The sequence below is a fragment of the Cydia splendana genome, chromosome 14 (assembly GCF_910591565.1).
Source record: "Cydia splendana chromosome 14, ilCydSple1.2, whole genome shotgun sequence".
In the NCBI taxonomy this organism is placed as follows: Eukaryota; Metazoa; Arthropoda; class Insecta; order Lepidoptera; family Tortricidae; genus Cydia; species Cydia splendana.
The window spans coordinates 6,994,318-7,009,299 of record NC_085973.1 but is presented as its reverse complement, the minus strand read 5'-3'; the positions used below and the strand labels follow the sequence as shown (position 1 = coordinate 7,009,299).

The window sequence follows — 14,982 nt, the reverse complement described above, 5'->3', positions numbered from 1 at the left end:
TTGCACATCAGGCACATCTATACTTACAAATATTACAAACTAGCGACCCGCCCCGGCTTCGCACAGGTTACACAAAACCTTAGCAAATTATATACCTAAACCTTCCTCAATAATGACTCTATTGATAGGTGAAAACCGCATGAAAATCTGTTCAGTAGTTTTTGAGTTTCTCGCCAACATACATACACAAAAACAGACAGACATGGCGGGGACTTTGTTTTATAAAGTGTAAGTAATATATAGGTATGCAGATATCGAAATAAATATGATTGTGTGAGAAAAAAACGTGCCATTTCCAAAGAAAATTATAAATATAATATATATGTGCTGTCATCCAAGTATAGTTTAGCTACCTATAGAATGGACTAAATAAAAATGACTCTACTCTAGGTAGGTACTAGGTTAACTAGGTACATATCATTATTTAATAACTTAACAAAAAAATACATTTTAATTAGGGATGTACCGACTAGTCGCCGACTAGTCGGGAAAGCCGAATATCCGGCCTCATTTGTAGTCGGCGATTAGTCGGCGACTAGTCGGCAAAATTGGCCGATTAGTCGGCACCTTATAAGTGTCAGAAAAACGTGCCAAAATGAAATAAACAGCAAATATTCAGAAATTCCTATATTTTAGGGTGCTCACGAAAACTTTTGTTCGTGTTGTTCTTTTTATGTCCGACTGTCGTATGAAATATAGCCTTTGGATTTTTTTATTTATTTTATTTTATTTTTTAGCGTTACCATAATAATTATGATGAATAGCGCGACGAAAGGGGTAAAACGATTGTTTTTTTAAGTGTATCTGAACCGAACTTAGACAAAACTAATGATCTGGCCGACTAGCCGACTAATCGGCCATCCGAGCGCCGATTAGTCGGCTAGTCGGCTAGTCGGCCAAATCAATAGTCGGTACATGCGAACTGTAGAGAATTATCCCTATTTGGAAAAGTATTCCAGACCAGAGTGGAGTGGCAGTTTGGCGCGTTGTATCATCCGCTACTAATTGATGTATAGTGGCGGAGTTGCGGACTGTACTTACTACTTAATCGGTTTAAGTAAATTTACTTTGACATCACCACAATCACGATGGTTTAATTCATAATTTATTTATTTGCGATTTATTAAGATAGTACATGCAGCCCATGCAGGTTGATACTTATTACTCATATAGGAATGAACTACCTCGTCGCATAGTGACATGCAAATAATATTGGTCTTAATCTATTTTAAATGGGACTATTCTGTCAATCAAAATTCGATTAAGTTAAAAAATACTTTCAGGAAAATTCTATGGAAATACATGGGGCAAAGTCAAATTTGCAAAAAATCACAATAGATACCTAGAAGTGGTAGACTCTATGTCTGTGCCATAAAGATTACATAATGTCAGTTAACAGTGTATGGTGACAGGAAGAATGGTTTGCGTTAGATATCATTAACTGTGCAGTTTGACCTCTCGAATCTCCGTTTAAAAAAGTTGATAATAGAGTCAACTACCTAATTTACTACGAGACCTATGATTAGTTCATACTTGTCAACAGTATAAAATGATTCGAGTTGCCGAATTTTGGCAATTAAGTGTAGTGTCTTCTGTGATCAACTGTTTGACTAATATTCATTTGGTAAAAATGGCAAAAATGTCAGTGGTTATTTGCTCTCTTTACGTTTTAGTGCTGACGTCATATTCTATGGTAAGATAATATTTTATTGGTTTTGAAAGTTATACCTACCTGTACCTATCCATAGATTTAAAGTATATCTATATTGCATAGTTAAATTTTGGCACTAGCCACCATTATGTTATAAAGGCCTAAATACGTTTAGAGGTAGAGCCCTAGCTCTACCTATGGTTACCAGTGTCAGTCTGTTAGTTAGTTTAATAGATTGTGATGTGTGAACTGTGAATGGTTCATATTTTATTTAAATTAATATACATACCTACCTAGCTGCTTTTGTTCCCATTTCGCAAATTGGTTAACATGACCAATTTTTTTATGACAGTTTCAACTAACTGACCGACCGCGATAGCTAAACTTTACAAATTCACTTTTGCATTTTATCACAGACAATAAGGTAAGTTATTAACAAAAACCATGTCAATTTTGTCACTTTCAGGCTATGACAGAAGACCAGAGGAACATAATTAAGCAGCATTTTCACGAAATGGGCATCAAGTGTATCGCTGATAATCCCATAACTGAAGAGGACATCGCCACACTGATGGCTAAGCAAGTGCCTACTGGCCCTAAAGCACCGTGTTTCATAGCTTGCGTGCTCAAATCATCCGGTATTGTAAGTACAATACATAAAATATACAATACATAAGTACAATACATAATACATAAAATATATTACGTCAATCTCTTCTTCTCTATTATGTTCGGATTAAGGATGACTCGCGTTAGACCGGACCGTGCCCGGGCCGGAGCTTCCGGAGCATTGTTTTCAATGGAAAGCATCACAGATCGCCTGCCATGTCATAGAAAAGTAAACGCCGGAAGCTCCGGTCCGGACACGGCCCGGTCTAACGTGAGTCATCCTTATTCCTGCCCATCATGTAGAAGTATTTTCTTTAACTTCATCTCTCCATTTACTGCTTCTGTAATTTGCGCTTTACCTATTCAAGTTTGTTCTATTCTTCTATTTTAATAGCTATGTTCTACCGAACGATCCGAGGTCTATTAACGTCGTCGCTATCTAATCGCGTTGCGCCTCTGGTGCTGGTGTTGGGTATCCATGGGCGACGGAAATTGCTCATCATCAGGCGATTTGTCTGCTCCTTTACCTATATTATCGAACGAGCGAGCGAAGCGAAGCGAAGTTCTTACATTCGACTTGGATCACGCGGCTGGCTAGCGGCACGTCCCGGCATTTCGATGTTTTTAAGCTGAACTGTCAGAAGATACCCAACTAGCAAAATAGTCGTATAAGAATTGATTTACTCAGCCTGTAATCGTATAACAGCCGAGTTACGGTTGTTGAAACACCAATATATCGTATAATAGCGGTTAACTCGACTATTTAGCAATTTTCGCTAATTAGTGCTATAATCATATCGTATAAACGTTTATAGCACTATCTTTTAGCACTTTTATTCCACCTTTTAATAAATGCTGAGTTAGCGCTACTAAATCACTTTTATTCAGCATAATTGTTCTATTAAAATCATATAACAGCTATAGAATAGCTAATTGTCTGAATAAGGCGCTTTAATACAACTGTTACTCAACTCTCTTATCTGTTGCTATAAAAGCCTATTAAAAGCAATCCAATAACCATTTGGCAACAATGCTGCTGTAACAGCGCGCTTATATCATAATTCGGGTAATGGGGCTCAAACCGCTGTTATAGGAGCTGAAGTGTATTTACAGGTTTTATTCAAAATGTATTCAGCTTAGAGTACTTTTAAAGAGTTTTGAACTACATTAACAGCACAAGTCAGCCATGTTGTCGTTTCAATATAGTCCGGTGGCCAACTGCATGAAACGCTACCTGATAAAAAAATAGAAAATCCTACTCTGTAGGGGTAGCTGACTTTTAGTAGCCTCAACTGCTCTTGGTCGGCCGCGTCTTAATTTGGCAAATTTTGCGTAAATGGGAAAATAGTGGCACAAAAATTCATCAAAAAAAACCCCCATCGTATAATAGAATGAAACTTGCAGGGTAGGATAGCTGCCTTTGAGAACAGCAAAACAAAAGTGGTCAGCTACATCCTGTGTTGGCAGGTTCCTGTGTTCGACCGAATTTGTGGTACCACGTGACAGCTACAATATACCTCATCGAAAAATAGAATGAAAAAAACTGATTGTAATACCTACATTAAATTTGTTGACGTATATCTTGGTCGGCCTCACCTTAGCCTGATAGCTTTTGCAGTCCGTCCGCATTAAAAAAAATGTCAATGGCAGCAATCCTACCATACGAGTGACATTCTATTTTTCGATGAGGTAAATTGTAGCTCACGTGGTACCACAAATTCGGTCGGACACAGGAACCTGCCAACACAGGATGTAGCTGACCACTTTTGTTTTTTTGATGAATATTTGTACCACTTTTTTGCCATTTGCGCAAAATTTGCCAAGTTAAGCCACGGCCGACCAAGAGCAGTTGAAGCTGCTAAAAGTCAGCTACCCCCACAGAGTAGGATTATTCTATTTTTTTTATCAGGTAGGGTTTCATGCAGTCGGCCACTGGACTATAAATCCATAAACATGGCGACATCATGTGCTATAAGTGTAGCAGTAAACGCAGTTACTCGTCTTATAGTCGAATTAATGAGATATAACAGAAACTAGATCGTGTAAGCAAATTTTTACTTATTTTAATTAATATTTTTTTATTGAAATTTAAGAAAATAGGCGGCCCATGAATATATATGAACCAGTGCCTTTGGTTTTATCAATAAAGTATTTTTCGCGCTAGGTTTTACTGTATTACGTGTACTTACAGACAGTAAAAACTTATGTACACAATCACGGTAAAAATAAATGTCATGGATGACAGCAGTAAAAAAATACTTAAGTACCTTTTTGTTTTATTAGATACGTGAAGACGATTAGGCCTCAAACTTAATCAAATAATTGAAATATAATCGCTTACCTGAGATCGTTTTTAGCACATATTAGTTGAATAAAAGCATTTACTGCACTCTTACACATTCAAAATGCCGAGTAAAAGCAATTCGGCTACTTTTACGAAACATTTTTGCTGAGAATAAGCAGTGCGGTTGCTTTTATAGAACACTTTCACTGAGTAATAGTAAATTGTTAATGTTTATAGAACGAATAGTCGAATAAAAGCACTATCGTTGCTATTAAAACACTAGAATCGCTTTTATCCACTTTTACTCAACTCTTACAGCATCGATTTGCTACTTATACAGCGCTTACTCGATTTTTATAACACTTTTAGTCTGTATAAGTGCGCCTTTTTCGCGTTGAGTAAACGCTTACAGGACTTTTATTCGACTGTTTTTACACCGTTTATAGCACCAAAAAGCGAAAATAAAAACGTGCTCTCAACTTTTATAGCACATAGATTTGCTAGTTGGGTAGTTTGATACTCAAGAACTTAAGTAAATTTGTTCTTATTTAAATGAAATTGGGTAAACGTATAGTTGAGGGCATTATATTTTAGTCATTAAATTATGAGCAGGCTCGATTAAGGGATTATTGAGGTATATAGAAGAGCTTAGAAGGCCAAAAAGCTGTTTGTGAGGGGCCTAGCTATTCTGGTCATTTTATTTGCAAAAAACATGGTCGAATTTAGTATCAAATGAAAGTGCTCGGTTTGCAATTTTATAATATCGTTTTTAAATTTACCTTTTTGAAATAATTAGCAAGATAAAAATAAAATAATATTTAAACATAATATAGGTATTTGACATTTGACAGGAAATATTTCGGCTTAGCACAGATACAGTTTATTTTAATTTCTATGATTTCTATGGTGACTTAAATCTAGGGGAGGGACAGTCGTATATAAAGCACTTTATTCGAAAAAATAGCGACATCTATATTACTTAACGCTAAACTTTTTTTTTAATATGGCTTCACTTTATTTCGTCAGAACGTCTTAAAAGTCTTGTATATAAGGCATGGATCAAACAAAAAAACATCTGTTAGAACAGATTATTTATCGCCATCGTTGCCATTGAGGCGATTGTCACAAAAAAACAACTTTGTCAAATAAAACTCAAAATATTATAGCACCCCATTTATTGTCTGTACTACGACATAATTCAGATAAATAAAAATACTTTCAGTTTTACAATGTTAAAAGAAACATAGTTTTCATACGCCATCACAGTTGCTGAGAAATTTATTTCCAAAAAATTAGAAAGATTATGACGGGTAGATTCACAACCTGCTGCGTGTAATTGTGTTTCGTGGTCAATTGTGTGTTATTACAGCCGTGTATGATAGGTAATTTATTTACATCAACAGTCAATTTAAAAGTATCTAATCTGTTTTCGTGTATTAATAAACATACTGAAGCCTTTCTTCAAAGTTTTTTACGTTCGCAACATACTTAGACGCTATTTATGCCTCTCCCCCCCTAATATTGACGTTGATATTTCTGGTTAGGAATTACAGATGGCACTTCAAAATGGATGCAAAAAAGTTCCACGAGAGGGCTCTCTTTGTCCTATATATTATACATACTACTCTTTGCTTAAATCTATCAGTCAAGGGCTCCACAGACCTTGCAATAAATCCAGGCGATTTTTGATCCATTGCCGCCTATAGTGCGACATGAAATAGTAGAAATTGAATAAAATGGAACTCAAAAATGTCCATACTAAATTGTTGCCATGTGTAAGCATTTTACGTCAAAAATGTGACAGTTACGTAGAAAGTGGTGCTCTCATTTATTTTCTACTATTTTATGTCGCACTATACGATACCTAAGTAGGTGCAACAAAGTCAATCGCTCTATAATAATTTTTGGTTAACTGCGAGTTCTCAGTTCGGGGCGAACTACTAGTTATCATCAAAATAAATTGGAGTGTGGATCTTTCGGTGGGTTGAGTGAGACTAGGGCTTGCAATATCGGATGGTTTCCAATTCCGGAACTGATTTTCGATATTGGACTCCAATTCCGGAATTCCGGAACTGGTTCCGGAATTAGGGTTTATCATATTTTAATTCGATTTTTTAGTAAAAAACAACAAAAAATGTGAAATTCTGATACTTAACGTTTATTAAATTCAATACTAACCGTATTGAATTTGAAGTACTTTTTTTTCACCTCTTATTTTATCACCTTATTAAAATGGTACCACTTATTCACTTCTATTATAAGTAGGTACGGGGAACAAATTGGGGAAACTATAGTTGCTAGCAAACCATTCGATGCATAATTTTATAAAATACATAGTTACAGTCTGTTACATATAAATAGCTTCCTACTCTTCCTAACCTAGTATTCTCTTTGAATCGAAGATAAAACGTCAAAATATTTTTAAATTTCAATTCTTATAATTCGCTTATGTAGGATTCAGAATATTCTGACTATTCTAAGCAAGTAAATCGTTTTCCTTTTTTTTATGAGCCCATATTGTCCCACTGCTTTAGCAAACGGAAAAGTAAAATATACCTATCTATATTATAGGTTATAGTTCACTGAATGACTAAGCGGCACTTAATAACAACAAAAATCACCAGTATAGTGTAATTTCTTAACAATTTTCAATAATAAACGTAAAAAAAGTACTTAAATCCAATTCCGGAATTTTCGATATTCAGTTGTATGAATTCCGGAATTGTAATATCGGAAAATTTGTCCGAGATTCCGGAATTTCGAAATTCCGGAATTCCGGAATGCAAGCCCTAAGTGAGACCTTAAATTGAGACGAACCTAGCCATGAGAGCGCTCCATGATGGTCCATCTGCCTTAAACTTGAACTTTGACTTCAATAACCAAATATTTACCTTTATATCGTCAGACATTGATTCGACTTATATAATATTACCTCGTAAAAAGTCGAGCCTTACGGTCACTACGAAGTGGGCCAGAAAATTGGTGCGCAAGTGGCGTTTGTGTACATTTCGTTGGTGCGTTATATGAATCCTATCTTTACTTTTGAAACCTTTTGTCGTCAGATGGATAGCAACGGTATGCTGCAGAAAGAAACAATGCTTGAAATGGCGAAGTCAGTGTTCAACGATCCTGAGGAATTGAAGTTGATCGAGGATTACCTGCACTCCTGCTCTCACAGTCAGTATATTCATATTTAAATACCTACAAGACTTGTTGGCGCGCCTAATAGAGGCTTCTGGTGACCAGAGGGCTGGCCACATTTCGCCCAGCGTATTAGTATCGCCATACAGCGGGGAAATACGGCCAGCCTTCTGGGCACCTTCCCCGTTAATCTGGGCCAAATTTTTTATCTGTAGGTTTTTAATATTTATTATGTTTGTTTCATTATTTCTTTGTTTTTATCAATAAAGTTTTTATTTTTATACAATGAATTCAGTCGATCGACCAACTAGGTACCTACTGCGAATCACTGCAAGTTCTTGACAAAAAATGGGCTCCTGAAAGTTTACTTATTGCTTATTCAGCTTTAAAATTCTTGCAGTATCGGCTAAGGAACCCTATATATATATTTAACATGATCCGATAGAATTCTGTCATCGTACTTTTGACCCCAAAATGCATTTCTTTTTCAGTAAACAACGAGGCAGTAAGCGACGGAGAGAAGGGATGTGAGCGTGCTATACTCGCGCACAAGTGCATGGTGGCAAACGCTGCTCAGGTATTCTTTTACGTTATGAATTCTTTATTCTATTCACTCTGTCTATACCTGCATCGCCGCCTTGTAGGCCAAGTACATGATTGGCACGACAGTATCTCTTGTGAACAAAGTTATAAAAAGACGGGTAGTCTATCTCGCCGCGAGATACTGTCGCGCCAATCATGTGCTAGCCCGACAGCCGTAGGCCTAGCACAGGACGGGGTTTCTTACTGTCATTAAACACATTCAGGGCCAAAAACTCGACAGTCGGGTACATTGTTCGTAGCGACTACGCGCTCCATACGGCGAAAACGTGGCTACGCGCTACGAGCGTAACCCGTAGCACTTAGTGACAATGAATGTGTTAGAGAAGGTTGGGCAGTCTATCTCGCAGACGAGATACTCGGCGCGATTCGGGAAATGAATTAGAGATTCACTAGATATGAAATAGTAAAGATATGTGACGTTCCACGGCAAAAGGTACCATTGCCCCGGCTGAATATTGGAGCGGCGTTAATAATAGCGTAAACGCCAGCCGCCATAAGGTACCTTTTATCGTGGAACGTCACATATCTTTACTATTTAATTTCTAGTTAATCTCTAATTCATTTCCCGAATCGTGCCGACTGTCGCGCCCGTCCTGTGCTAGGCTTACTGGTGGTTATATATAGTACACAATAATTATCTCAGGGGCGGCCCTAGGGCTAATTCTCGGCTAATTACCTGATTGCTGACGCCATTCATATAATATGAAGAGAACATGTACCTACCGTCCCAAGAAAATTTACATTTTAATATTGTCGTCGCTTGTATTTCACCCATCTGGCCCCATCGTGCACTTCGCACATAGCCAGTTCCATTGTCAAATTTTCTACTCAGCATAACGGCACAACGCGAAAGGATGTGTAGTCGAGTTGGAAATGTTTTTTTAAAAGCATAGACAATTGGTGAATACTACAAGGAAATATCCGTCAGCAAAATTTGGCTAGCCAGACTCTATCTTGTAATGATAACACATCTTTGCTGACCAGCATTGCCAATCAATAATATGGGGCATTATCTATGAAAAGGGACCTTATTGTCGATGGCGCTTACGCCGCACAGCGTCGCGCGGCATTGTATTTATATCGGAGCATCGATAATTATGACGTAAGCGCCAACGACAATAAGGTCCCTTTTCATAGATAACGTCACATATTTTCTTCCATTTCAGTGCTTTTATAAGTATAAAAGGTCAAGGTAGGTAAGTACCTACTAATTAATAATATAATATGCTTGTTTACAGTTTGGATTCGACTTGTAAAGACCACGGAAGAAGGAGGATTGACTCGTAGCGACCGGCATAATCGTCAAATGGCTCATTGATCACAGATTTATCTGTCACTGTTAACAAATTTTATTAAACACTTTTAAATTAGTAAAGGTACCTATACTGTTGACAAAGTATCTTATTTTTAAGAGCCCTACTAAATTAACCACACTTCATAAATTTTATAGGTACAGTCAGCCAAGAAAGTGGTCTACCACTTTTCGACTCTATCATCTGATTGATAGAGTCGAAAAGTGGTAGACCACTTTCTTGGCTGACCGTACAAGGGTAAGTAATTGAAATTAGGAACAATAAAACTCTTGACTAGAAGGGCATGGAACATTTATTCATTATACTTAATCCTTAAATCCTTGTCATGTTTGTACTTTTTGGGTGGTCTAGTTTCATTTTTGCCTTAAAACTTGAGATCGAGACCGTACTGAAAACAAAAAAAAAATGTTCATACCTAAGTCAATGAATATCCACCATATTAGGTGCCTATTTCACCATGCTGACAATTGACACCTGACAATGACAATTTCCTGTCCATTTTCGGGTCGATAAGGGGTCATCCATTAATTACGTCACACGAATTTCTAGGTTTTTTTACCCCTCCCCCCCCCCCCTTGTCACATTTGGTCACATTTGGCAAACCCCTCCCCCCTAGTGTGACGTCACATTTTTTCTACGAAATCGCCAAATCGAATTAAGTAAGTACCTAAGTACAGCGAATAAAATAATTAAAAAAAAAATTTCGGTTACTGATGAAGTTAAAGTGACGTCACAAAGTTTGTGTCTCCCCCCTCCCCCATGTCACAATATGTCACATTTTCTTGACCCCCTCCCTCCCCCTAAACGTGTGACGTAATTAATGGATGACCCCTAAGTAGTTTAAAAGTGCTTATCGATGGCACATATTACCAAGCATCAATATTTAGGTACTTCAGTGTAATAAATAGTCAGGCCCCAATTTCACCACGGTGACAGGTGCGACAATTGTAAAATCACTGTTGCTGACGTCACAGGCATCCATGGGCTACGGTTACCACTTACCATCGGGCGGGCCGTATCCCTGTTTGCCACCATCATTGTATTATTTAAAAAAACTTTATTATATCGGAAAAAAACAGATATTTCTTTTGCGAAGTTTCTGACAATTGTCAAGATTTAGAAGAATTGTAGGTAATTCTTGACAGGTAATGAGTTATATGTCGGAATTTCGTGACAATTGTAGTGTTTCTTGTGACATAAACTTAGCAAGAGAAATATCTGTTTTTTTTTCGATATAATAAAGTTTATTTTAATAAAACAATGATGGTGGTAAACAGGAATACGGCCCGCCCGATGGTAAGCAGTAACCGTAGCCCATGGATGCCTGTGACGTCAGCAACAGTGATGTTTTACAATTGTCGCACCTGTCACCGTGGTGAAATTGGAGCCAGGTGTCAATCTGTGGTGAAACGGGGGGCAGTTATATCGGGGGGCCAAGCCAAGAAGATAATCGTTGATACAGAACGCCAATCGAATCTTAAATAATGTACTTATGGAAATGTCACGTGACTAATCAGCATCTGTCATCCGGAATTCCGGATACAGATTTTCTTTTTATTTGGAGTTTATCGATGTACGATTGTTCTCTTGGCTTGGCCCCCTGGATTTCCTGGAAAGACTAAAGTGCTCAGAAATATCTAAACACGACTTTATTGCCTAGGCGCTATGGCTATGGTACAGATATTTTAGTATAATGTTAAATGCCCACCTTGGCCGCATTTTCAGTTAAACAGGTAAAAGCCAGAGCAGCCCTATCGCAGCCCTTGTCATCTGCCACATTTTGAGCATTCACTGTAAAAAAAATTGGCAACCTTAGCTTCTAGAGTTGAACTTGGTTGAACTATGTTGAACCAATAAAACTCTACAACGATTTTGATAGCACAAGCTGTGCAAGTGTTATTTTAAGCGTCAAATTTCTATGACATTATGAGTATGACGTATAAACAACACTTGCACTGTATTGCATTGTATTGTATTGTTGTATTAAAATCGTTGCAGACTTATCTTGGTCTGACTCTAGAGTTTTTACAGATTATTTGTCTGTTGAGTATAAAAGTTCAAAGTTTAGAGTTCAAATTCATAAAAACATAACTTCTGGATAGTCATCACATAAATTACCTTATGTTTTGTGTGCATATATATTAGCTACTGCCCTATTGGACTTGAAACCTTGAACGTGCCTTGAACTGAACTGATGTGTCCTAATAAGCAACATTTTCAGCAATAAGTATCTCATATAATACGGCCGTCCAATATATTTACCTTTCTCGCACTGCTTGACAAGCTCCTCAACGTTGTTAAGACTGGATTCATCATTAGCGAAGACCTGCTTCGCATTCATCCGGGCATTCGATGCTGATACTGCTCCTGAATTGTCCATCTGTGGAGGAAAACAATAGCAAGAATTACTTAAAGAATGAAAACAATAAGGATTACGGATAGGTACATCCCCAGTTAGCGTACGTGAAACATTTCTAGCCCCCTCCGCTCTCGGTCCTCGGTCTCGCATAGTTGCCCGTTGCGCGCTGATGTTCCATAGCTTCAACTCTAAGCTGCGTTCGGTCTGCGGCCTTTGCGGGATTTTCAACCCCGCTTTTTACCATATTTTAGGCAGACAAAGCAGGCCGTCCGATCTCAACCCTCCTACAGTTCTCCTCTAAACCTTTTTAAGCTCAGCCGTTGGCCTTCACAAGGGCCTCGAAGCGCGAAGCTCAACGTCATTGTCAGGCCGTGGTTAGGTCAGCGATAAAAATGAAAATGCACTTACAATACCAATGTTCTTGAAGAGACAAGCTGTGAAGCACTTAGCGCCGCTGCTTTCCGGCGATTTCAGCATTCTGAGAGAGTTAATGTCTTCCACGGTGAGAGGATTGTTTTTTAAGCAGGACAACCCCCGCGTTACGAACTCAGCTTGGATTACGGTCTTTTGGACTCCTGATATCGCCTGAAATTAATATTTTGGATTTCACTTTTGTAATGATGGTTTCTTTTATACACTCAGTAGGTTAATATGATAGATTGATAGCATTTCTCTAATATATATTTTCATTCAATATGGTTCCTTGCTGTCATTCCTAGGCAACCACAGATTCGTCGTCGTCTTAAGGTGGACACCTTAAGAAAGACCTAGCGATAATCCTCTCCGCGGTTCGTGGTGGTCATTAGTCCAGAATATTGCCACCTGCCTACTCCACTTTAATTCGTCTGTTTAAAATATAAATACGTAGTGTCTGAGCTCGGCTTATTGTTTTTGCGCAGTGTATCCACCTAGACTACCTAGACTGAAGCTTGAAGTTCGCGGTAGGACCATTAAACTCTTCGTACAATAAAGATATCGTCATTTCCGCCGATCTCATATAAAAGCTCAATCAGAAAACCTTTATCTTTAGCAACTCTATTGAAAACTGTAATACAAATTGGTTGTGACAACTTATTTATACTCACCCATACATTGTTCGCAATAGCGACAACAACCAAAACAAAAGCTAATCGAGCCATGGTTTAATTTTAACGACACCTTCACAATGACAATTAAACCCGTATTGATCACATAAATGCGTGCTAAGTCAATATATACTAAAAGACCAGCCCGTTTACCTTGCCTGATGAATAGGATGACTTTGTAACCATGATTTTGGTAATGCGCCAGGAAGTACGGTATCTGCAAAACATCCTCAACTATTGTACATAATAGATAAGGTAGAAACATTACTGTTTGTTTGTTTAGAGTTCCTATTAATATTTTATCTATTCTATTATCGACGTAAATTGCACAAAGTCATTAAATTTAATATCCGTCATTTGATTATGTCAGGTTCGAATAATAACAAAGCTTCGCTCCAGGACATTTCGATTAATATGCTATAAATTTAGCTGTTCCAGTGGTGGAAAGCCTAATAGCCGAGAGAAAGGTACAAGAGCTGTTTTCCAAAGTAATGATGTAATTTAGTTCATACTTTGGGTTTTTAATCCCCTACTTAATCTACCACCGCTGTATAATGTTAGGAGTTTCTCTTAAGTCGTTTAAAATCTTCTTTTACTAACTTGAATGAGGACACTTACCACTTGCACCATTCACTAACTCGAGGATAACCGATTAAATCTAGAGTTACCATGGCTACCAGTATAATTTGACACTGGGTTAACGGTTTAACCGCTTAACCCCTGGCAAGTGGGCCTTACTGGATTACTGAACCCTCATTATATGTATTTAAAAATACATAGTTTATTCAAAAATAAGTAAAACCAGGTAGCAGAAAAATTCAGCATTCAGAATAAATCCACAATAGCTACGTTTGTCGAGTTGCTGATTCGTTTCGGTGGCGGAACGGAATGCTCAACAATATGGCTTCGTCACTTCACAACATTGGTAGAACGAGTACCTAACTAAATAACTTGGTGACGTATGAGTCGTTTGCTGCTACGTGTGATCCAAGGGCTAAGATGGCCGGCTCTTTATCATTTGTCACCATGCCTGTCACTATCACGTTCTAATAGCTAGGTATGCAAGTGCGAAAGTGACGCATGACATGACAGATAATAAAATCACGACCATGATATCACTTCAGAATCATTTCAGAATAGGGTATTTGACTGTATTTAAAATAAATTATTTTACACCATGCATGAAATAAAGCACCAGAAGATTAATAGAGAAACGTAGACAGCAGTTACTTTATTTTTAGACACAATTTATATTTTAAAACCCGTATAAAACTATAAAGAGTAGGTAATTTGATCGTGACGTCACATGCTAGTGTTTCATATAAAGCCCCTGCTACACGGCAGCCGACAAGCCCCCAAACCGCGTGGCCTTGGTCTGTCCCGGACCGTGTAGACAGTTGTTACCAACAAAATTTGGTTTGACCTCCGGACGCCCTTGGCATGCGAGCGCGCGCCAGCGACCGCGGTCTGAGCGGTCGGTCCGGAACCGTGTAGCCGCCCGACGCCGACCGCACTAGGCCATTTCGCTTAAAGCCCCTGCTACACGGCAGCCGACAAGCCCCCAAACCGCGTGGCCTTGGTCTGTCCCGGACCGTGTAGACAGTTGTTACCAACAAAATTTCGTTTGACCTCCGGACGCCCTTGGCATGCGAGCGCGCGCCAGCGACCGCGGTCTGAGCGGTCGGTCCGGAACCGTGTAGCCGCCCGACGCCGACCGCACTAGGCCATTTCGCTTGGAGGACGCGCCGTGTGCGCTCGTGTGGTTAATAGCCATGCCATGGGTACTCAGTAGCATTTCTAATAATTTATCAAATACTTTCCTCTTCATTCTCAGAAAGTTATGTATGTCCCCGTAGCGTAGTCCAGCGAATTCATTAAGTTGAAATGACTCAACAAATGCCGTTTTTTGAGCCAGTGTTTCATTCATATACCCTTTT

General features: G+C 38.4%; 2 protein-coding genes across 3 annotated transcripts; one reads left to right on the top strand and one right to left on the bottom strand.

Annotated features, from left to right (window-relative positions):
* Positions 1-1,426: 1,426 nt before the first annotated feature.
* On the top strand, positions 1,427-9,690 carry LOC134797141 (general odorant-binding protein 28a-like). Its single transcript, XM_063769387.1, has 5 exons — positions 1,427-1,693; positions 2,118-2,294; positions 7,607-7,721; positions 8,177-8,262; positions 9,527-9,690. The coding sequence occupies exons 1-5, from the start codon at positions 1,550-1,552 to the stop codon at positions 9,542-9,544; spliced, it is 540 nt and encodes a 179-aa protein (XP_063625457.1). The 5' UTR covers positions 1,427-1,549; the 3' UTR covers positions 9,545-9,690.
* Positions 9,691-9,877: 187 nt separating this feature from the next.
* On the bottom strand, positions 9,878-13,346 carry LOC134797142 (general odorant-binding protein 28a-like). 2 transcript variants are annotated; one of them, XM_063769389.1, is made up of 5 exons: positions 13,199-13,346; positions 12,369-12,545; positions 11,864-11,981; positions 11,310-11,392; positions 9,878-9,989 (listed from the first exon to the last, which is right to left on the bottom strand). In XM_063769389.1, the coding sequence occupies exons 1-5, from the start codon at positions 13,271-13,273 to the stop codon at positions 9,966-9,968; spliced, it is 477 nt and encodes a 158-aa protein (XP_063625459.1). In that variant the 5' UTR covers positions 13,274-13,346; the 3' UTR covers positions 9,878-9,965. The 2 variants fall into 2 exon arrangements, with proteins under 2 accessions (XP_063625459.1, XP_063625460.1); XM_063769390.1 differs by lacking the exon at positions 13,199-13,346 and adding an exon at positions 13,046-13,189.
* Positions 13,347-14,982: the final 1,636 nt, after the last annotated feature.

Excerpts from the sequence above, each read along its gene's own strand:
- LOC134797141 (XM_063769387.1), top strand. The coding sequence starts at position 1,550 with ATGATTCGAGTTGCCGAATTTTGGCAATTAAGTGTAGTGTCTTCTGTG. Across the intron at positions 1,694-2,117 it reads TGCTGACGTCATATTCTATG|GCTATGACAGAAGACCAGAG; the intron begins GTAAGATAATAT and ends TGTCACTTTCAG. Across the intron at positions 2,295-7,606 it reads TGCTCAAATCATCCGGTATT|ATGGATAGCAACGGTATGCT; the intron begins GTAAGTACAATA and ends TTTTGTCGTCAG.
- LOC134797142 (XM_063769389.1), bottom strand. The coding sequence starts at position 13,273 with ATGTTTTGCAGATACCGTACTTCCTGGCGCATTACCAAAATCATGGTT. Across the intron at positions 11,982-12,368 it reads TCTTCAAGAACATTGGTATT|ATGGACAATTCAGGAGCAGT; the intron begins GTAAGTGCATTT and ends TTTCCTCCACAG. Across the intron at positions 11,393-11,863 it reads TGTCAAGCAGTGCGAGAAAG|TGAATGCTCAAAATGTGGCA; the intron begins GTAAATATATTG and ends TTTTTTTTACAG.